The 21,831-nt window shown below is 54.6% G+C and overlaps 7 protein-coding genes across 7 annotated transcripts; 4 read left to right on the forward strand and 3 right to left on the reverse strand.

Moving 5' to 3' along the window:
- Positions 1-1,208: 1,208 nt before the first annotated feature.
- On the forward strand, positions 1,209-3,608 carry B0T26DRAFT_261314 (NACHT domain-containing protein). The gene is made up of 2 exons (XM_060434043.1): positions 1,209-1,574; positions 1,641-3,608. Exons 1-2 carry the CDS (start codon positions 1,401-1,403, stop codon positions 3,543-3,545), a joined length of 2,079 nt encoding a protein of 692 aa, XP_060299387.1. The 5' UTR covers positions 1,209-1,400; the 3' UTR covers positions 3,546-3,608.
- A 752-nt stretch (positions 3,609-4,360) lies between these two features.
- On the forward strand, positions 4,361-5,046 carry B0T26DRAFT_853110 (WD40-repeat-containing domain protein; the record flags this gene model as incomplete). Its single annotated transcript, XM_060447663.1, has 1 exon — positions 4,361-5,046. A coding segment is annotated over one exon (522 nt), but the record flags the coding sequence as incomplete, so codon positions are not given.
- Positions 5,047-10,216: 5,170 nt separating this feature from the next.
- Positions 10,217-12,208, reverse strand: B0T26DRAFT_801986 (uncharacterized protein; the record flags this gene model as incomplete). Its single annotated transcript, XM_060447041.1, has 6 exons — positions 12,096-12,208; positions 11,862-11,942; positions 11,587-11,611; positions 11,385-11,516; positions 11,009-11,294; positions 10,217-10,943 (listed from the first exon to the last, which is right to left on the reverse strand). The coding sequence occupies exons 2-6, from the start codon at positions 11,901-11,903 to the stop codon at positions 10,217-10,219; spliced, it is 1,212 nt and encodes a 403-aa protein (XP_060299389.1). The 5' UTR covers positions 11,904-11,942; positions 12,096-12,208.
- Positions 12,209-13,791: 1,583 nt separating this feature from the next.
- Positions 13,792-14,812, forward strand: B0T26DRAFT_706488 (uncharacterized protein). The gene has a single exon (XM_060441810.1). The coding sequence runs from the start codon at positions 14,122-14,124 to the stop codon at positions 14,644-14,646; it is 525 nt and encodes a 174-aa protein (XP_060299390.1). The 5' UTR covers positions 13,792-14,121; the 3' UTR covers positions 14,647-14,812.
- Positions 14,813-16,279: 1,467 nt separating this feature from the next.
- On the forward strand, positions 16,280-17,178 carry B0T26DRAFT_675035 (uncharacterized protein; the record flags this gene model as incomplete). Its single annotated transcript, XM_060439781.1, has 3 exons — positions 16,280-16,348; positions 16,449-16,826; positions 16,987-17,178. 3 exons carry the CDS (start codon positions 16,280-16,282, stop codon positions 17,176-17,178), a joined length of 639 nt encoding a protein of 212 aa, XP_060299391.1.
- Positions 17,179-18,738: 1,560 nt separating this feature from the next.
- B0T26DRAFT_261399 (uncharacterized protein) lies at positions 18,739-19,573 on the reverse strand. The gene has a single exon (XM_060434044.1). The coding sequence runs from the start codon at positions 19,480-19,482 to the stop codon at positions 18,853-18,855; it is 630 nt and encodes a 209-aa protein (XP_060299392.1). The 5' UTR covers positions 19,483-19,573; the 3' UTR covers positions 18,739-18,852.
- Positions 19,574-20,772: 1,199 nt separating this feature from the next.
- B0T26DRAFT_750739 (uncharacterized protein) lies at positions 20,773-21,572 on the reverse strand (the record flags this gene model as incomplete). Its single annotated transcript, XM_060445272.1, has 2 exons — positions 20,773-21,383; positions 21,506-21,572. 2 exons carry the CDS (start codon positions 21,570-21,572, stop codon positions 20,773-20,775), a joined length of 678 nt encoding a protein of 225 aa, XP_060299393.1.
- Between the last annotated feature and the right edge of the window lie 259 nt (positions 21,573-21,831).

Consider the following 21,831-nt stretch of genomic DNA (forward strand, 5'->3'; position numbering starts at 1 on the left):
GGCTTAAAAGCTGCCATGCCTATACCCTCTGGCATTTTCATTGCAAACAGCCTTTCGGCACTATTTTGACAATTATTCGTATATAATTAGTGGTAACTCTTTAGTAAGCTACTTCGATCGAACTTAGTATAGCTACCAGCAGATAGTTTAGTATGTACATAGTGAAGCTAACCAGTTGTTACGGCATGGCCGAACGAAGGTCCATGGTGCCGCCGCAACGGCGGTTCTCTGCACTAGTCCATTTCGGGACTAGTGCCCCCGAAATCTAACCCTCGTCTAGCTCCGCTAGGATAGAAGTTTGTCGCTATGATTGTATTCTTAACCCATCTCCTTCGTCGATATCTCGTCTTGATCTCTTCAGCAGCTTGCGCCTACTAGACGGAGCTGTGTCTAGGAGTTATTAGTGCCCATCCTTTCTGGGGCTAAACTCTATCCTTTACTTGGGCAATTGACTTGACCGTTAGCTATGGCGCAGATACCATCCCGCGTCTTTCTGACCTAGGAACTAGGTTTTTAGGTGGAGCAGAGCTGTGCACCTGTCACAGCGGGACTCCTCTGCTACCGGGCAAGTTCCAGCCGTTCCGCAGCATCGCGACGCCGGTAACTTGCCGTCGGGACCCTGATGTTGAGCCACCGTCTCGTCGTGCTTCTCCGAGACGACACACACACAAGCCACCCGCACCGAGCGCTGGTCATACCGCCCACACAGCGCATCTGCACCGCTTCATGGCGCTGCTACCTGAATTTGATTGGCGGCCGTAAGCCGCAGGGCAACCGCCCCGCGGGAGGCAGCCCAACTCGTGTGCGTACTTTGTCGACGACCAGCCCGCTGCAGAATCGTCGCGCATCGATGCTATCGCATCCGTCCGACCACCTGGACCGCGACGCCCTCTCCCCTGGCCGCCATGTCTAGAAGCTGCCCGCTGCGGGGCTTTTTCGGCCGAAGAAAGAAGGCCGCCGGAGACGACTTGCCAGAGCCCGACCGACGCCACCTCTGGGCCCACACGGCTGCGCATGCTGCCGAGGCCTTTGTTTCCTCCGACCACCCCTCTATCACCGCCGTTGACTCTACGCCGCCTACATCTCGACCTCTCCGGCCGCTTCTCGAGTAGCCGCAGACGACCCGCTCCGCATCTCCGCCGCCGCGAGCCGCCGCGTCCAACGAGCTCCCGGCGCCTGCCGCTGCCAGTCCCGCCGCGATAGATCCTACGTCGTCTGCGAAGCGGCCCCAACGCCTCTGGGACCAGGCCTATGACGCCCTCAAACAAGAAGAGCCCGCCTTGGTGGCCACATACGAGAAGATCTTGTCCTGCCAACTTTAAAACGGCCTTGGCTCCCGGGTGCCCGAGGCCCAGTCCAACGAAATCGCCCAGGATGACCCGGACGTGCGCCGATGCCAGATGAAGCGGCTTATCCAAGGCGGCCTCGACAAGACGGCCCGCGAGGCCAAGGAGAAAGAGCGGATCGGCGTCGTCATGGATGGCGTATTGGCAACCGTGAACGTCGTGAGTTCGGCGATTGAGGCCATGCCGCAAGCCTCACTTGTCTGGTCTGGTGTCTGTGTTGCCTTGGAGGTGAGTACTCTAGAAAGACTCGCCTTTTCCCCGCTGACTCTGCAGGTGCTTGCCTGCCCTATAAAGCAGACCGAAACGAGTCGTAATGGGATCGAGTACGTGTCGAAGCAGATGGAGTGGTACTGCTGCCTCTCTACCGACCTTTCCGAGGAGCCCATCCGCAATAGCCAGCATCCCTTAGCAACTAAATACGAATGGGACAATCGAATTACCGACCTCTACCAACAACTTCTTCTATACCAGATGAAGACTGTCTATTCCTTTTACCGTCACCGCGGCCTCGTCTTGCGCGATATCGTCAACCTGGACGATTGGACCGGCGAGCTGACTGCCATACGGGACGCTGAGGGGCGCTTCAAAGCCGATACCACCATCTACACTGCACTACAGGCTAATTCCTATCTACGCCAACTTGTGGTCCAGCAGCTGTTCGAGAAAGAACTACAATACATACAGCACTTGCGACTTACCGACCCCCGCGACGACAAGAAGCGCATTGAGCATGACAAAGGCGGCCTACTTGAGTGTTCGTATCGGTGGGTTCTCCAGAAACCCGAGTTCACGCAGTGGCGTGACAATCAAGGGAGCCGTCTGCTCTGGATCCTTGGCGACCCCGGAAAGGGCAAGACCATGCTGCTCTGCGGCATCATCGACCAGCTACGCCGAGAAGTACACCAGGCCACGATCCCCGGCCTACTCTCCTTCTGCCAAGCCACCAACAAGCGCATCAACAACGCCACCGCCGTGGTCCGCGGCCTCCTCTACATGCTCATCGAGCAGCGACTATCCCTCCTCAGGCATGTGCGCAAGAAGCACGAGCACGCCGGCGAGCGGCTGTTCGAGGAAGAGAACGCCTGGTTCGCACTGTCGGAGATCTTGGCCAATGTGCTGCAGGATCCGGCCCTTCCAAGCGCCTGTCTCATAATCGACGCGCTAGACGAGTGCGCCGACGACCGAGATCGACGTAATCTTCTCCAATTCATTGTCTGCCAGTCGTCCGTCTCTACTCGCGTTAAATGGATCGCTTCTAGTCGAAATTGGCCGCAAATCCAAGAGGAGTTGAAAGTAGCGCAGAACGTCCCCCTTAGCCTCGAGCTAAATGCGGAATCAGTTGCTGCTGCTGTCGATTTTTATATCCGTCATAAGACCAGCCAGTTATCAGAGAAGAAAGCTTACGACGACGAGACAGAAACGGCTATCCGGGACTACCTCTCCTCATACGCGGACGGCACCTTTCTCTGGGTAGCCCTGGTCTGCCAGAACCTCGAGTCGGTCCCGCAATGGAACGCCATCACCGAGCTGAGCACCTTTCCCCCTGGCCTAGATAGCTTGTATGGCCGGATGTTGGGCCGGCTAAACAGTTCAGGGGATGTCGAGCGCTGTCGGCATACGCTTGCCATCGCATCAGTTGTTCGCAGACCCCTTGTCTTACAAGAGTTGCTACTTTTTATAGACGGGTTACAACATGTTAAAGATTCCCTAGGGGCTCTTCGGGGGATTATCGGGTTCTGTGGCTCGTTTCTCTTCCTTCGAGGCGACAAAGTTTACTTTGTCCATCAATCAGCTCAAGACTTTCTCGTCGGCAACAAATCCGCTATCTTTCCATCTGGAGTAGAAGAGATACACTACATAATCTTCTCAAAGTCGCTCAGCGCCATATCCAAAACACTCAGCCGTGACATGTACGGCCTCCGCGCTCCTGGCTCGCTTATTAGTAGTATCAAAACGCCTTGTCCAGACCCGCTGGCGACGGTACGGTACACGTGCGTCTACTGGGTTGAGCATCTCTGCGCGTCGGGGCGAAGAGATGACCTCCAGGACCACGGCTTGGTTCACACATTTCTTGAGAAGTATCTCTGCTGGCTTGAGGGCCTAAGTTTGGTCGCAGGCATGTCGGACGGCGTCCTAGCAATGAGGCAGCTAGAAAATTTCCTAGTAAGTACAAGCGGCACGAAATCTACGCTTTTCTAACGTATATTTAGGGGCATATAGGGATGGACCCTTTGGTGTCACTAGTCCGAGATGCCAAGCGGTTTATCCTCTTTAACAAGTCGGCGATAGAGAGAGCCCCGCTGCAGGCCTACATATCGGCTCTCCTATTCAGTCCAACAGGAAGCTTGGTGCGAAAGCTGGTGGAAGAACCCGACTGGGTCGTGACCAAGCCAGTTGTAGGGGTGGAATGGAACGCTTGCCTGCAGACACTCGAACACCGCAGCTATGTTAGCTCCGTCGCGTTTTCGCCCGACGGCACTCAGATGGTCTCGTCGGACGGCCAGACTATCCGGCTCTGGGAGACGGCCTCTGGCCGCTATATCCAGGAGCTGAAAGGCCATAGTAGCTGGGTCACCTCCGTCGCGTTCTCGCCCGACGGTACTCAGCTAGCCTCGGCATCGAACGACCAGACCGTCCGGCTCTGGGAGACGGCCTCTGGCCGCTATATTCAGGAGCTGAAAGGCCATAATAACTTAGTTACCTCCGTCGCGTTCTCGCCCGACGGTACTCAGGTAGCTTCGGCATCGGGCGACCAGACCGTCTGGCTCTGGGAGACGGCCTCTGGCCGCTATATCCAGGAGCTAAAAGGCAATAATAGCTGGGTCACCTCCGTCGCGTTCTCGCCCGATAGTACTCAGGTAGCTTCGGCATCGCGCGACCAGACCGTCCGGCTCTGGGAGACAGCCTCTGGCCGCTATATCCAGGAGCTGAAAGGCCATAGCGACTGGGCCACCTCCGTCGCATTCTCGCCCGACGGTACTCAGGTAGCTTCGGCATCAGGCGACCAGACCGTCCGGCTCTGGGAGACGGCCTCTGGCCGCTATATCCAGGAGCTGAAAGGCTATAGCGACTGGGTCACCTCTGCCGCGTTCTCGCCCGACGGTACTCAGGTAGCCTCGGCATCGCGCGACCAGACCGTCCGGCTCTGGGAGACGGCTTCTGGCCGCTGTTTGCAGATACTCAATATTGGCACTACGTTGTCTAGCATCGCCTTTGACTCTACGAATAGTCTTCTCACAAACATCGGATATATTAACGTTAGCTTATCATCAGCAGTAAGGGAGGCTAGCCTTAGAGACGCCGACATAACGTCTTACCAGTCTATCACATCGGAGCAACACCAGGCTCTAGTACGGGTCGGGGTCGGCTTAAGCTCGGACGGTTCCTGGGTCACACTTGATGGTCGACGCATTGTGTGGCTTCCCCCCGAAGTCCGATTATCGGAGTCGGCCATTCTAGGCAAGACAGTCGTACTTGGCAGTAGATCAGGCAGGGTTACGATTATCGGCTTCTCTGTAGATATATCACCATTCTGAAGTACATTTCTGTCTTCCTTATGCTATTATTCCCACCTAGCGTATGTAATATATTTTAAGGTTCTTCTAATCTATTATCTATATTTGTTTTACTAGCTTAACACCATAAGGGCCTAGGAGGATAAGTTAATTCATAGATTTAAAGAAATTCTAGGACTTTCCAGCATATTAAGATGTCTCACGAATGATTGTTTCTACAAGTCGCTATATTACCTCGATATATAATACTATATAACACTATATATAGTACTCTATATAACGTAATTGCATAGCGAGTGGCCATGTATAGCGAGTGGCCACTCTCCCCACCCCAATTGAACTTTCGCCCGACACACCAACACTACAAAAAAACTAAAAATGCCACCTAAACGAAATGAAGCACAAATACAGCTTGCCCTCCAAGCTATGGAACGCAATAAATCACTAAAGCCCTTTGCAGCTGCAAAACTGTATTCGGTACCCCGAAAAACACTTGAGCGGCGATTAAAGGGAATCCTCCCTCGAGCAATGTCACGGCGGGTGCCGTGGTGGTGTCAATGACGTATACTGCGCCCTGATTGGGTGCATCCTTTTTTAGAGTGTGGTCTGTGTGCACTCGGCTTCCTTACGTCAGCCCTGCAGCCCACACCTATTTTCCCGCGCCCTGCGCCCGCGAATTGCTTCCTTCCTCTTTTCCTTCCTTAGCTTTAGATTCCACAATACAGGTTACGGTTATATTGAGCGTTATGCCAGTCGAATCCTCTCCCTCGTGACAAGCAAACACTATCGCCAACTCTCGGAATTTCGATCCCCTTGAAGAGCAGGTTATTGTACAAAAGGTTCTTGACCTATATGAGCAAGGATTTTCGCCAGGATACGATGTGGTTGAAGATATGGCCAATTTGCTACGCGTCACGCGTAACGCGTCACGCGTCGGACCACGCTGGGCTTCAAACTTCGTACGACGACAACCAGAGCTCCAGATGCGTTGGACGCGTCCGTACGACTACCAGAGAGCCAAATGCGAAGATCCAGAGATAATTGGCGCGTGGTTTGACCTTGTTCGTAATACAATCGCGAAACATGGGATTGTTGAGTCGGATATCTGGAACTTTGACGAGACTAGGTTTATGATAGGCCAAATTTCGCCGATGCTTGTTATTACTTCGCCTGAAGGCCGTAGGAGGGTTAAGAAGATCCAGCCTGGTAATCGGGAATGGGCTACAGTGATCCAGGCTGTACATTCGGGTGGTAATAGCATCTCTCCGTACGTGGTGGTTGCAGGCAAAATCCACCTCGAAAGTTGGTATCGCGACAGCCCTTTCCCCCCCGATTGGACCGTTGATCTCTCGGAAACTGGTTGGACGAATAACCAGATTGGTCTTGATTGGATTAAGCACTTCGACCAACACTAGGTGGAAAACGTCTCCTAATCCTTGATGGGCATGAGAGCCACCACTCGGCCAAGTTCGAAAAATACTGCAAAGAAACATTATTATACTTTGTATGCCTCCGCACTCATCTCATCTACTTCAGCCACTTGATATCGGGTGTTTTAGTGTGTTGAAGCGGTTTTATAGCACGGAAATCGAGAAGCTAATGCGCAACCATATTCACCACATCACCAAGCCCGACTTCTTTCTCGCCTTCTACAACACATTTCAAGCAACATTCAAACCTGATAAACGTACAAGGAGGTTTCCGAGGGCAGGCCTTGTCCCATTTGACCCAGAAAAGGTGATATCCCAGCTAGATATCAAGCTTCGTACACCAACACCTACTTGCCCCCCCGAGGACTCGTACGACAATTGGGTCTCTAAGACACCACAGAATGCTACTGAGGCCTCTCTACAATCAACATACATCAAGGATCGCATTACCAGGCATCAGAGCAGCTCACCAACCCCAATTCTTGAGGCCCTTGACCAAATTGTAAAGGGTACAACGAAGGTTATACACGAGGTAGTATTGATGAAGGCTCGTATACGAGAGCTTGAGGAGGCAAATACAGCCCCTAAGTAAACGCCGGAGGGCTAAAAAAAAGTCGTATCCAAGCAGGAGGACCATTGACTGTACAGGATGCAAGCGATATTCTGGCTGAAAGGGATGCATACGCCCTACTAGAGGAGGAAAAGCAGTCGGGAGGTGGCCGTACAAGGAGCAATACAGCAGGTTCACGGCACTGTAGCAATTGCGGCAAAACAGGACACAACTCTCGTACGTGCCAGGAGGATGCGAAAATAGATAAGAGATTAGATTCTAAGTAGTTTTAATTGATCATTTTTTGTGGTATTAGTGTGTCGTGCGAAAGCTCAATTGGGGTGGGGAGAGTGGCCACTCGCTATACATGACCACTCGCTATGCAATTACGTTAGTACAATACTTTATAACTTACTTAATCTGAAGATACCGCCACCACTAGTCACACATTCTGAAACTAGAAATCACCCTACGCCGTCACATTAACCAAAATATCGCCACAAAGCGTGTTCGCCTCATTAGGTTATGACTATCTTTTAAGGTGAGAATGACGTCTTCGAGGTAATTTAAATAGATAGCCATTTTCGAGTGAGACGTCTCCAGCTAAATATAAGGAAAGAACCCCCAACCTATACACACGACCAACTCGCACGCGTACCGAGTGGGCCAAGACCTCACTCCTTTGTCAACGGCCGCCCTGCACTCTGTCATGTATATAAGCAGTGGCCCTCGCCCCTTCCTTTGCGAGGGCCAGGTTGAAGTCTTTTACCAATACCAGTCATTGCTCGCTCTCTTCAGTACCTTCCTTGTGACCACCTTGATCGCGTACCTGCCTTCACTTACACTAACCTAGGCCAGCCAACGAACAAATGAATAGGTGGTATAATTATATCGTCGAGCAAGTATTGACGCAGTGTCGGGGTATACGGTGTGGATGGCTAGATGCATAAGTGATCTGTGCGCTGAAAAGATGTGATAGAAAAAGCAGAAGCCGATTTCGCTAATAGCTATATCCTTACATACTATCGTCCTTATCATAGTCAAATGGAGTCGTAGCTACAGTAGAACGAGTTTCATCGCCCCATTGACAGGCATCCGGAAAGCTCCATCCTGATTTTGTGTTTCTAATGTCTAGGCATTATACAATTATAGATCGCGATTATATACACATCTGATTGGATAGCAACACTTTGTCGGCCCGAGGGTACGTCCGGCACTAGGTGGTGTGATTTGCACAGGCGCCGAGCCGCACGACTTTGTCTGTGCCAAAAGCGGCTAGTGCACTCGCATTCGTAGCTGTAGCTAATTCTAGCTGATATGTTCCCTAGCATGGAACGAACAGCGACGTACTATGTAAGGCGCCGCTAGGGGGGGTTGAACTAGCCTGTGCGGAGAAAATCCGAATATGAAAATCATGGACACTGATTTCGGTCACTAGTGTAACCATTTCGTTGTGGATATGTCGTTGTCACCATTTCGTTGTAATTATTTCGTTATAGCTAATGGAATTAAACCAAGTCTATACCGAAGGTTGGGGAAAGTCTTGGGAACTATGAGCAGCAGGAGTAAGAGTGGTTATGTCCCAGTAGGCCCGTGACACTGCGACGAGGGAAGGCCGGGCGGACATCGCAATGAGGCGGAAGGTTATTAGAAACAGGCCAAGGGTGAGTGGCGACACGTAGCTACGCCAGCTGCGTGCATTTGCAGAGTGTCCTATTAGGTATACGACTCGAAACCGAGATAGAGGAGAATGAAAGGGGAAGTCGAAAATATCCAAAGAAGGGAGGATGCGGTGTATTTATCAAGACCTGGTGGCTTTCTCAGTGAAGTGGTCGGTACCCAGGCTTATCGGTTGAGATACAACACTGAGCGATCAGAATTCGGCTGTCCCGACCACGGCACATGAATTCTAGAAGCAGACTTGTCACTTTTTATGGCTGCGAGCTTGAATATCAAACTCTTGTGCTTGTTCACGTTCCGGCTCTGTCATCGATATGATTTGCTATGTCTCTCCATCGGTAGTTTTGCTTATGAGTCCCGCTCCGTGTGAGGGACGCACATTGACTAGGTAGGCATGTGCTCTAGGCTATGCATCTCTCAGTGTCATAATGTGGCTTTCCGAGTTGCGGTCAATTCCAGAGGTTGACGGCGATTAACTGTTCGGATCCAACTGAGACGAAAATCCACCCGAATCTAGCCGAAGCTAGCTTTCTAATGATGCCTTGGCTTCGGTCGCGGCCTGGACCACAGGCGGGACACATCCAGCGTGTCGACGAGGGGAGGCCGGAAGCGGCGGACGAGCCATGTGCCATGTCACGTCGGGCGGTGCGACGGTATCATCGGTGACACTTGATCACTACCCGCGCGGCACGGTCGTTATCATGTCTCGGCTAGCAAGAAGCCAGGAAGGGAGGGAGCCGGCTACTACGCACATATCATCAGAAGCCGGACCCCAGTCCATTCCGGGTCACTCTTGCGATTCGAGACATCGTTGGGGCGCAGGGGGGTTGTATTGGTGAGGCTGGCGGGCCCTGGCCCTGGCCCTGGCCCGTTACTGGCAGCTCGTTGGGCTCCAGCCGTCGGAACGGGATCGGATTGGCCCAACCACATGATAATTATATCCTATATTGCAACGATGCCAAAAGTGCCTTGCTTTGCCTCTCCTGTGAGTTGTCGGACCTCGCCGGGTGAAGGCCTCACTCGCAAGATGGAAAGGTTTTTCTTTTTTCTTTTTTGCCCTCGCCGCGCGGGTGCATCTCCCCGAAGCAGGCCCAAGGACAGAATGTAATTTCTATTGAAACATGATTGCCAGTCCCGAATGAAAATAAACACTGAAATAGGCTGGGGCCGGCTCTCTTGAAAATCCCGTGCATGCTGGCAAGGTGTCAACAGGGGAACCATTATCGGCACCCAATGAATTTCGGGCGAGATTCTATGCATGATAGATTCGTTGGTACGCTATGGTTTTTCGTCCGGGCAATGTTGAAAGATATTCGGACTGTCACAGTCGAAGCACAACGCCAGTGACGCAACGTATTTGTTGGCGATGTTGATTCTGATTGACCTCCGCCATTTCGGAGCTTGCCGTAGCGATCTGAACTTCAAAATGGCAAAAACAATTATTCTAAGGGTCTCAGGAAAATTGGTTGAAGTGTTCTTGCTCTAATCACGTCTGCATTGCAGTCTTGGAACTTCAGAAATAACCAGATCGATTTTGATTAACCAACTACCCTGTCTAGACGTAAAGATTGCATAAAGAATTCAGAAAGCATGAAATTCTCGATGTGATAGAAAGCAAGGTATCTGTATTTTCCAGCCAAGTGCAGCTGCGCCGAAGAAACGGAACGGATTCCCAGGTGCAAGAAATGCACACCGTTATTGAGACCTCTGGCCAGCAGGGTTTTCGTCGCGCCCTTCGCCGGCGCAAAGCCAAGCCTGTAGCTTCACTGTCCGGCGCAGGGCCTTGGCGGCGGCGGCCCAGTCGTCCAGCGCCATCTGCAGCGAGGCGGCCATGACCATGTTCTTGCCCGTGTGGCAGCGCGGCGAGCTGCGGGCGGCGGGCAGCGCAGCCGTCAGGATCCACAGCAGCGGCCCTAGCTGGCCGGCCCATATCTCCAGCGACACCATGCGGGCGGCGTCGACGATGTCAGCCGCCTCGGCCTCGCCCACGACGCCGGACAGCGGGTGGCGCTCCTGGATGGCCCGGCAGTATGCCAGCCCCGCGAGCCGGACGGCGCGGTGCAGGTTCATGGCGGCGGCCGACTTGTGCTCCGTCTGGGCGGCCACGCGGTTGCGCACCCACGCCGACATGGACTGTACCTTCTGCAGCTCCCACGGCGACGGGCTCTGCGGCAGCCCCAGGACCGTGTCGACCAGGAACTCGACGTCGCTGAGCACGGCTGCCGTGCTGGGCTCGAGGGAGGAGAATGGGGCCGAGCTCGAGCTGGGGCTGTTTTGCGGTGAAACGGCTTCTTGCAGGGTGGTTGTGTTGCTACTGAATGACCGTTCGCCGGCACTCTCCAGTAACGCGGTGTAGTCCGTGGTTTCTTGTTCCGGATACAGCGGCGGCATCTCCATTGCGATGGCGGTGACCATGTCTGCACTGCGAGGTAAGGTTAATCACATTTTATCTCGGCGCTGGGCTGTATGGGGGTGGGGAAAGCTCACACAATCACCATCTTTGCCAGGGACCCGTTCATACCCAACGAGGTCAGTCCCCCACGCAACCGAGTCATCTCACGGACACCGTCAATGTGGAGTCGGAGGTGCTGTGTTTCGCCGTAGCATAGGTCGTTGACGACGAGTTTCACGACTGCCGCGATGGCCTCGTCCGTGGTTGATGACTGAGGAGAACTCAACATCTTGTGTAATGTCCGGATGGCATTGCCTCTGGCAGCGATCATGGTTCCCCGGTCCATTACTACCCTCTCGCCCAGCATGCATGTTGCCACGACTTTTGGTGTGAATATTCTGCAGTTAGCATCTAGACGCACAGGTGAATCAGCGCTAGACTTGGGCAGTCTCGCGGTGGTGGCCGACCTACACATGGACGATTGGGAGAGAGGTGGATGGTGGGCGGAAAGCGGGAGCAAATTGCTGAGATATGGGTTCGTAGGAGGCGGGATGTTATCTGACTGCTGTGGTATTTGGCTTGACTGGGTTTCGAAGTTGTTCCCTAGTTCGAACAGCATCATCAGCACACCCAGGCGTCAAAATTCCGTAGGCAATACTCGGAAATCGCCTACATAATCGAACGAGGTCCGAGTCTTGCTGGGTAGGTGATAGAGTAGGGCCACTTGACACGCCTACAGAGTTCGAGGATGGACTTGGCTCGGTCTTGGATTGGCGTCTCGCGCTTTCACCCTGTCTCGTTGCGCCGTGAAAAGGGTTGATGGTGCTGGCGACGTGATTACTCGGCAAAGGGAGTAGCGGCGGTTTGCTTGCTTGTCTGTATTTTTGGGCTTGACATGAGTGCTGTCCTCTCTCGCTTCCCAAGGGCTCTAGAGCAAGTAAAAGTCACCACTTGCCCTGTGATTCCATACTCGCAAATGGGTTCTGGCATCCGACGGCGGCAGTTTCTGCAAGGTTGTCGTTGATCGCACTGGACACTGGGTAGTTAGTAAGGCGGCGTCTTGGTTTTTAGATTTTGGGCACTGGTAGTAGTAGCGTCCCTGGACTTGAAACACCCCACGCGGTTTGTTCGGGCACGGGTCCTCGGTCGTGCTTGCCGCGATACACGCCCCATCAGTCTCACTCAGTCTCACGCACCTTCTGCTTTCGCCGCCTGCACTCCCCACACGCCCTCTTCTTTCTCTCCACCACTAGCGGCGGCCGGGGCGGCGGGTGGGACAGCGACTTCCCAGACATTTGTCGTGGTTACTAGGTCGATGGGAAATTGGGGGCGGGGGCGACAGGTTTTGCATGGCGTGCGTGCTCGCTCTTTCGCCACTTTACATGATAAATGAGATGCCACACGTTCCACCTAGCTTATTATTAAAGAAATTTCGACCCAGGCACGCCAGATCAGCATTTTGTATGGGCGGCCTAGATAAGTATCACCCAGATTGCCGCACTTCCCCTTTCCTCCCCGAACCATTGGCCTGGATTAACTCGCATCTGGGGAAGGCCTCGATGCTCCTGGCGCACCCCAGGCCCATCGACCCCCCCTAAGCCCTTCTATAGGGCTGAGTGGGGTCGGAAGTGCCGATGCGGTTGCATCCGTGTCACAACGGTTGACCCAAGCTTGGGGTTTGGCGTCAGCCGCACCTCAGGTCTACCCATTAAAGTTCCCCTGCCATGACGACAGCCTCCGGGTCCGCTTCCCTGCTTCTTCAAATCGACCGGCTTCTGTCGAATGGAATTTCCATCCCAAGTTCTCTGTGACTTGGCTGGCCGGCCCAAGGTACTCAAACGGAATAGGCAGCCGCGTCTGCCTCCATGGATATGCAGGTGCGACTTGGCTGGGTCACCACTGCACCTTTGACCCCGGAATTCGCCGTGAAACAGCCGGCCATTTGGCTGTCACTGCCCAAAAGGGTTATGAGTGCGGCTGCATCTGATTCGCCAACTTCCTCATTTTTGTCCAATCCAGAACCAGTGATTCGTCCACGACCTTCCATGTTCAGACATCCCGGCAGCAGCCACCGCTAATTGCTGCGCGTACGCCACAATAAAAATCGTCGGGTCAAGAGCCAAACATGTTGCGCACGGGATGATTCGATAAGGTTTTCCTTTTTCCTTATCCCCCTTTCTCGCAAGGCTCCGGAACCCACCTCCTCGGCCCGCCCGCCGTCGACTTTCCTTTCGCCGTCACCGATAGGACCCCTCGCGCAGGTTCGCTGGTCACCTTCGCTGGGACCTTACCGGCTTCTTAGCGACTCATTCTCGCTTCTCCGCGCACATCGGTTGCTGTCAGAAAATATCTGGCAACGTGCCATCCATGCTATCAATACTACATCGCTGTGGAATGTGGAGAGAGGCCACGATGTTGGGCGACGCGCAGCTGCGCTCAGCTCTCAAATCTGTCGTGCAACCCCAAATGTCTCAGACCACCAAAACACCCATTTGACTCACTCATTGCTTCACCGGGGCTGATTACGTACTGATTGACAGAAGGCAGCTAATAATTCTGCTTCTTAACTGGTTATTCGCGTCGAAAGGTCCTACGGCTATCTGGCATCTTTGAGCACTTTCATAGTGCCCAGTCTTTGCCGCGGTTGCCTTTGCACGACCTCGACACGACTCGTCACCAATCCACACCGCCTCGAGTTCACATCGGTTCGGATAAAAAAACAGGAAATATATGCATGACTACATTGGCGATAGTATCGAACACCCACCCTCTAATTATCTTCTAGGCATCTACCCGATCCAGTCCCAACGACCCCCGGCAGCAGCCTAATTAATCACATCGACGACGGCATCCCGCCAGGCCGCCAGACGTTCAGATTCCCGTGCCCGGTCCTGGTTCGCTCTGCGTCATAGGGGCTCAGGAAATTGCTCGTTGGCCGCGGCGCCTTGGCCGTCTTGCCCCCGGAGAGCATCTTGGGATCGCAGGCACCGACGCACGTGCCGTCGCGGGTGACGGTCTCGTACTTCTTGGGCTCTCGGCCGCAGCTGCCCCACTCCGGCAGCCCGTCGTCCTCGAGGGCGGCTTCTTTGTTCACCAGGACGTTGACGAACGTGGCGGCGTCGCTCTTGGACCCGTTGGTCAGCACCATGCTGAGCGCCTCGTTGTTGGGGACGAGGACGCTGCTGCGGACGTCACCAGCAGCGCGCTCATGGCCGCTGGTGCTCTCCTCGCCGTCGCTGTCGCTGCTGTCGCTGGCGCTGTCGCTGCTGTACTGCTGCGTCTCGTCTGTCTTGGCGGGCTCGGGCACGCGCACCAGCTCGCAGATCCGGTAGTCGACGACGCCCCTGACGAGTCGCCGGCACAGCCTGCACCGGATGTCCCAGGCATACACGGAGCACATGACGAATTATTACGCGTGGCACCGGTGAGTCAAGTTCTCTTTTGTGAGTCCTCGATTGTTCGGGACTTTTTTTCTTTTGTTTCTCCCGCTCTCTTTCTGAGGCAGCGATGGCGACTGCAAGCTGGGAGGCGGGCCGAGGGGGGGAGGGATCTTCGACGAACAACCGCGTGCTTGGCCGTCTCACTTTATCAGTTGCCTGCAGCCTCACGATGGGCTGCTTTTCAGCCCGGGCCGGCGAAGGGTTCGTTGTCGTGTTTCAGTGGCTTGGCGTGTCATTGGCGGCCAGACCAGACCAGACCAGCCCAAGTTGTCGACCTCGCTGCGATTACGTAACCTACACTGGGCAGACCCGCACAACGACTTTTTTCGGTCAATTCGAAGGGCAGCCAATGGGTTGGTTCGTTTGCTGAATCTAAATTAAATTACAGAAATCTAAATTCAAGTTCTCTGAGAAAGAAAAAGAAAACTTTGCGGTGCACTCGTGCACTACGGTCGTGATGGGGTCTCTACCAAAGTTTCGGAAGTGGGCCGGACCCCTCGTCAACGGGGTTACGCGGCGGCCACCACGCCCCCAGCCGAGCGGCCGGATCTATTCTTCCTTCCCATTTCCCGCCCGATTCACCTTTGTTTCAATTCCGACCGGCCCGGAAGACTGGCTTCGGCTGCCATGAGCGACGGAGGGGTCGGTCATCTGATGACCTCATCCCCCCCAAAAATCCCCTTTCATTGTTTCTTTTTCTCCCCCTATTTGCGCTTCGGAATAAAGCGGCCAAAATGCGCATTTTGGCCTGCTTCACAGCCGCAGCAGCCCCTTTCTTGCCGTCGACATAGTCGTCGGCGGCCTTGAGAAGCGCGTCCAGCTCCTCCGTGGTCGCGTTTCTTGTCAGCAGCGGCTGCATCGAGTTGCTCAGCCGGTCCAGTCTCTCCTGATCGAAGCCGTGCACGTCTCTAGCTTTCGAGGCTGGCTTCTTGGAAGCAGAGCCATTTCCCTTTTGGTATGGATGAAATGCTTCCTAGGTATGTTTGGTGTTTATTTTGCAACCAAGCGATTGTAGTGAGCGAGAAATTGCTGTCAAATGAGTTCTCGCGTCGTGTAGAATGTTCCACTATTCCAACGGCAGATAGAGGGTGGTTGATTATGGCGATTCTGCTGGCATCAATGAAATATATTATGGTATTCTTGACGAAGGTTGACGAGAGTCATTGTGAAAGTCTTTGCGATTGAGAAGTAGTTAATCGCTTTGTGGTATTGTTTGTCTCTTTGTCCGTGCTTTGTTCACCGCGACTTTGTCTCCAGTTCGTCAAAGTATCCTTGAACTAAGGCAGATTATGCTGCATCTCTTTCGTCCATACTTAATAGTCGTTTCTTGGAACCCTTGTCGGCTATTTTCTTGATGTCGTGATTGTCATCTCGGTGGTATAATTAGCATAGTCTAGGGTTCATCTCGTTTTGGCGTTGGGAGTGAGGTAAATAGCTTTTAGCAGATTGATGTCGTTGCCTAGCAACGGACCGGCCTTGCGTTAAAATCGTGTCGCTGTCGGTGAGATTAAGACGATGTTGTGACTTCGTTAGGTCTTGAAGAGCGCGATTTAAGAGCGAACAGCTTTGCCATGACAACCTGCCCGGCTATCTCACCGGCTGAATGAGTTTTCCAGCATATATATTTTAACCCTATCTAGAACAAGGCAGGCAAAATAATGTCAGAGAAATGGCCAGAAGCTCAGTGGGCCCGAAACTTTCATGGCTTTGAAGCAAACTACTTTCAACTTCGCACCCTCATGGCAAGACAAGGCCGAGGATGGTGTTGTATTAACTGTTCCAGGTACAGGTGAAGGAAACTGCTATGAATAGATCCCGTCTTCTTAATTGCAATCGTTGTTTTTCCTCTTGCCCTTCAGGCTTTTTTTGCTCTATTCATCTCTTCGCCATTAATTCTTAGGCACACATTTTCAACCGCAATCCAAGATGGGTATTTCCAAACTACCTACCGAGATGATCCTCGCAATTATGAAATACCTCCCGGAAGAGTCGGTGGTTATATTTTCTCTCACATGCCGAAATTTCTACCGGCGCTTCTTCTCGAGCTCACCTCGATTATCATGACTCGGGCGGGACAAGCTGCTGCGCCGGTTAGAAAATAGACTGGAGACAATACGTCTACTGCGACGTTCGCGAGGAACTGATTCGTTGGGACTGGGCATCCGGGAATGGCGATAGCGCCAGGTGCTGCAACTATCACGTCCGGCCTCGCCTCTTCGGCACGAACATGGTCACGGTGCGGCTGGTCATGAACCGATATTTCTACGGCGGAGAGAATGGCCTGCCCTTGTCTGTTCTCCATAGAGATTCGGTTGACAAGGATGCGGGCACGGGGGTCCAAGTCCGGTACTCCTGGCGAGCTCGCATCATCGACCACGACCTCTTCGTCCACGGAACCTTTACGATAAAGTATCCAGCCGGAGACCACACGGCGCTACGACGTTACATGAAGAGGTTCAAGAGGGATTTGCTTGTACGCCCTCACGTTTCACCCCGAACGCCCACCGCTCGCGTGCAGCGACGACATTTCTCACGCCATTCCGGACTGTCCGGACCACTCAATGCCGGTATCTGCCATAGAGGACGCTGACCTACCGTGTACGTATTGCGATACCAACTACCGGATTTGATAGTCTGATGCCGAAAGCCAAGACTGGGGCTGCGACGAAAAAGCAACGTCGAAGGTGCCCGACCATTGCCATCAAGAAGTGGCACAACTTGGGGATTTGCAGGATCTCTCGGGGCAATCAAGGCGCTGCTGCATTGGGGAACTTTTGCTCTCCTGTCACACGTTCGACGGCAAAAATGGAAAAATACTGTCATGATGAATGGCATGATTGTTCCGAACCGATACAGTGGGAATGGGAACACCAGCAGAGGAAGTGAACTTAGTTCTTCGTCCAGATCCAGGAAGTGGAAACATCAGCGACGGAACAGCCCTGTTGATATGTTCAGTGGGATCGAAGCAGGGTCGACGGAGCGGGACCGGGTATGAGTTGAAGGAGGGAGATCAAAACGGCGCAGAGCAACACCTAATTAATTATTGAGAGATCATTTGCAAGTAACCAGGGATTCTTAGAGCGTGACCTAAACTAGACCAGGCCCGGGTATTAGACAGACTGACAGATCTCCCCGCAACCAACGCCCCGCAACCAACGACAAGACTACATGGCCCAGTTCCCGCATTTCCTGAGACCATGCAAGGCGCAACGTGCATAATCTGCTCATACTGGCTCCCTTCGCCTGTCGCTAAGCCCCGTGCCCAGCCCACAGTCCGAGGCGCGTGGGTAAAACTTAGGTAACTGCTGGACTGAACTAGCGGACAGCCATTGAGAGGACTAGAACTACCTGTTGAACGGGGCGCCCTGGAATTGTCGTTACACGCTCAAGGCTCTTAAGCGAAGCTCCATCACCACTGGTCGAGAGACGACTGCACGGGGATGCATGGAAAATTCCGAAAGACAAGATGATCATCTTGGCCCAACCGAATGAGGCGAGCCGAGAGTCATCGAAACCCACAACAACACCGTACGTAATATGTAGTCTAATATTAACGTCGGGAAGTGCTATCGAGATTTTCGTGCGCTTCCCATCCCACGAATCTGGTAAAGACAGCGAGCGCTATCTATCAACGCAGGCGTCAAGATGGATTGGTGCTAGCCTCATGGATCCCGAGATCAATCCGAGCGAATCTCCTCGGAGGCATGAACCTATGTTCTAATGAAGGAAATAACATAGACGGACGGCAGGTGACCTCCCTACTCTTAGGCTACGCGTGCAGGCCGCCATTGAAATGTGAGTTGTGGATGATCGGCTCGACCGGCCCAACAAGACCGAGTCGCCACGCATTCGTCTCGACACGTCTGACCAGGCTCTCGTTGCAGCGAGGTTGGACTGGCAGCTTGGCTATCGGAGATGTTTGGTCCTCGTCAATGCCGTGAAACCACACACCCCACAACTTTCTCGCACAGGCCTCTTGGCAATGACTTCCTTCTGCAGCAGACCCTCCTAGTCGGAGCCAACAGTGCAATGGCCAACGGCAGTGCCAAAGGGCGGGGAGAGGGGAAAGGACGGGGGGGGCATTGGGGCATTGGGGCATTGGGGCAACCACGACGGGGTCTGGTGGCGGCCCACCCACCGTCGTGACCTATCGCGCCTGCCGTATTCGTCCATGTTCCCACACCCTCCCGCGAAATGCGCGCAACGTAGGCAAGCGAAAGACACTCACGGCGTGGGCCACGCCATTGGCCCGCCTGGCATCCCTCGTGCATCCCTGGACCCACCCCGTGCCTCGATGCCACCTAGCAGTGCGATTAGGACGAGGGGTGGGACAGATTTCGTGGGAGAAGCCGACGGGGGCCGCCGCTCTTGGCGTTTTGCCGAAGCTTTAATACTCGCGCCGTTCCCCGCCGTTCTCTCGATTGCTTCTCCTTTTTCTTCTTTCTTTTCCATCTCACTACCGAGAACAAAGCCAATCCAAGTCTAACAGCCAAATCTTCTCACCAAACTAAACCAACCCCAACCAACCAAACCCCCCCAAACCCAATCAAGATGTGCGGCGACTCATGCGGCTGCGGCTCGAGCTGCACTTGCGCTGGATGCTCCGCCCACGGCAAATAAGCCATCCACCTGCTTCTGTCTCTCAGGGTCGTAAGCCACCCCCGCATCGGACAGCAGCACAGAACCACGTGGATTAACACCAGGCCAGAATGAGTTGCCGGCCCGATTTCCTTGGCTCGTCGTTGGTCATTCTTAGTCGACGCGTGGGCGCGGGGGTTTAGGGGGTTCGCGTGCTCGGCGGAACGGAGGCAGACTGTTGTCATCTTGCGCGCGCGTGTTTGTATTTCGTACATGGCTACCGAGAAATCAGAAACATAAAAAAAGCGTTTGTTGTGTTGAAAATCTGATGTCCTCCGATTTGAGAGATGTGTGTCCCGGCTCGCCACTCGTGCCAATGCATTGTAGATCCGTGGTCTTTGGCTAATGACAGTCTTCACTGGTCCTCGCTGAGAACAGCAGGAGTTGACCGGCGTGGTGGCAAGAGTCTGGGAGTGGATGTACTGCGGAAGGGTGGGTAGATCTAGGGAGAACCGAGTTACTGTGAGGGGAGGAAGACCATCGTAGGCCATAACCTCGGTCACTGCAGACTCACAGAAACACACAGGCTCAGAACAGGCGTCTGAGAGCCACAAGAGTATATTGTCCGCGAGCCGGGTCCACCAAGATCAACATGGTGAACGCGTGCATTTCCAGAGTCAGCCCTAAAGTCCACTCCCCTGATCCAACGGCGCAGCCTACGGACTGCGTCGTGTCATGCCGAACAGTCCAACGCCGGAACACCAGCAATGCAAAGCCAAGAAGCCAACTGCCAGTCAACAAATGCCGGATCCGATACCGGCCTCCCAGCACTATCCTGTCTGTCTTGGCCCTGGCCTACCTTAATGACCACTGAACCACGCTTGCCAACACGCCACACACCAAACTGCCCACACATGAAATCACAAGCAGCTTGAGCGGGAATATACGTCGTCATCATTACCATCGTCACCGCCTCGGTGGTGGTAGCGGTTCCTGTTCGGGTCCCAGTAGTTGAAGATCCTGGGCTCTCCTCGTAGTTTGGCTCGCGGAGCCGCGGCATCGTGGGCGCGGCGGCTTTCGACAGGGGCGCACTCCGTGTGCCGCGACCGGCGGTACGGCACGTATGTCGCGCGGGGGATCTCGCTTTCGCCGTTATCATCGCCGTCGCCGCTGGTCGGCGCGACGACGGTCACGCGGCGTCTGCGGCGCGGCGGCAGCTGTGGTGGCGGCGGCGGTGGCGGCGGGAGAGGGCAGGACTGCATAGCGGCGGCGACGCCGGCGTAGGCACCCAGCAGCCCGTAGTCATCGTCGGCTTCCTCGCGGACAACAGGGACGTGTTCGGGGCCGACGAAGGTCCACGTCCTGCGGAACTTGTCGAAGAAGGCGGTGCAAGTGAAGGGGATGTCGTGCCGCGCCGCCAGCGCGTTGACGGTCTGGGCGAACGTGCCGGCGGGCGCGAAGTCCGGGCACTCGCAGATGAAGAAGCGTGCGACGGCAACGTACCACTCAGCGTCCGCTCAGGCCGGCCCTGCGGCCTTCGCCGCCTGGATGAGCGCTGCGTTCCACTCGTTCAAGTAAAGGCGCCGCTCGGCGCGCCACCAGCGCTCGAGGAACTCAAGTGGGTCGATGCGCTTGCGCCACTGCCGGAGGATGAGCAGGACGGGTTCCATCGCGGGCGTGGACGCGGCGCTGTTGCCGATGTCGGCCATGACGATGCCGTCGCGGGCGCCGTGGCGGATGAGGGCCAGGGGCACGTCGCCGCGGGTCAAGACGCCCTCGGGGCGCGTCATGACGTGTTGGAGCGGGGTCGTGTTCTCGTCATCCGGCGCGCTGCCCCTGGGCTAGTTGAATCTGATGCCGCCGTTGAAGAGCGTCCGGCGGGTTCTTTCTCCGATGGAGATGGCGGCTTCTGCTAGCAGATCGAGCATGGTGGCGGCACGTCGCTCCGCTTCGATCCGGCATGCTTCGCCGACTAAGGTGAGGGAGCCGTGGATCTCGGGCAGGCTGGGGCGCGCAAGCATGTCCTTGGCCGACGTCGCCCAGAATCCCGGAGTGGACCTGTTGCCGTTCTTGTTCTCGTCCGGCATGCCCAGCATGAGACGGACAATCTTGTCCCGGCCCAGGCGGACGGCGTAGCACAGCGGGGAGGGATTTCCGGTCCGGAGACTGGCGCCCTCCTGGAGAAGGATGCGGGCAATCTCGACGTTGTCTTTTTCGATGGCGAAGTGAAGAGCAGTGCGACATGGGCGGTCCAGGCAGAATGATTTCGAATCCACGTACTGGCATTCCCCAAGGTGGCAGTCTTCCAACTCGTGAGTTTCGGTCGCCAGTTGGAAGCCCGCATTGATGTGTTCCGTTGAGTCGGCGAGCCAGCGTGCTATCTCGACACGGCCGTGGATGGCGGCTAGCTGCAACGGAGTTTTCAAAACGGTAGTCGACTTGCCGTCGCTCGCTGTCACGCGGGTGGCAGACGCTCGGCCGCCGAGGTCCAAGTAGTGCTTGTTAACACGCCCAGCGGCAAAAATGCCCCGACGAACATTCTCTTCATATCCCCTTTGACGCTCCAATGCAGACCGGGCTCCCCGACGGGGAAGTTGACGCGCGTTATTAGCCACTGGCCGGGATTGTGGACTTGCTTCATAATGGGGGCTTTATCTATGAGTATTTGGCCGGCTTCCTTTTGCAAGTAAAGCTCAAGAGAGGCATCAAACTCCCACATAAGTTCCTGGAGACGAACCCACATCGACCTGCAGGTCCTGAGGAAAGGGTACACGTAACTTGGCCTTTGCTGGTGGGCTGGGAGCTGCGCAAAGATGTTTCTGAGGATTCGTTCCAACTGGAGCCCGTCCAGGACCTCAATGAAGCGCTGAAATGGCGATCCATGCCTGACCAGAGGCCGA

The sequence above is a fragment of the Lasiosphaeria miniovina genome (genome assembly GCF_030549165.1).
Source record: "Lasiosphaeria miniovina strain SMH2392-1A chromosome Unknown B0T26scaffold_3, whole genome shotgun sequence".
Lineage (NCBI taxonomy): Eukaryota > Fungi > Ascomycota > Sordariomycetes > Sordariales > Lasiosphaeriaceae > Lasiosphaeria > Lasiosphaeria miniovina.

Excerpts from the sequence above, each read along its gene's own strand:
- B0T26DRAFT_261399 (XM_060434044.1), bottom strand. The coding sequence starts at position 19,482 with ATGGCCTACGATGGTCTTCCTCCCCTCACAGTAACTCGGTTCTCCCTA.
- B0T26DRAFT_706488 (XM_060441810.1), top strand. The coding sequence starts at position 14,122 with ATGGCCGCTGGTGCTCTCCTCGCCGTCGCTGTCGCTGCTGTCGCTGGC.
- B0T26DRAFT_261314 (XM_060434043.1), top strand. The coding sequence starts at position 1,401 with ATGAAGCGGCTTATCCAAGGCGGCCTCGACAAGACGGCCCGCGAGGCC. Across the intron at positions 1,575-1,640 it reads GTGTCTGTGTTGCCTTGGAG|CAGACCGAAACGAGTCGTAA; the intron begins GTGAGTACTCTA and ends TGCCCTATAAAG.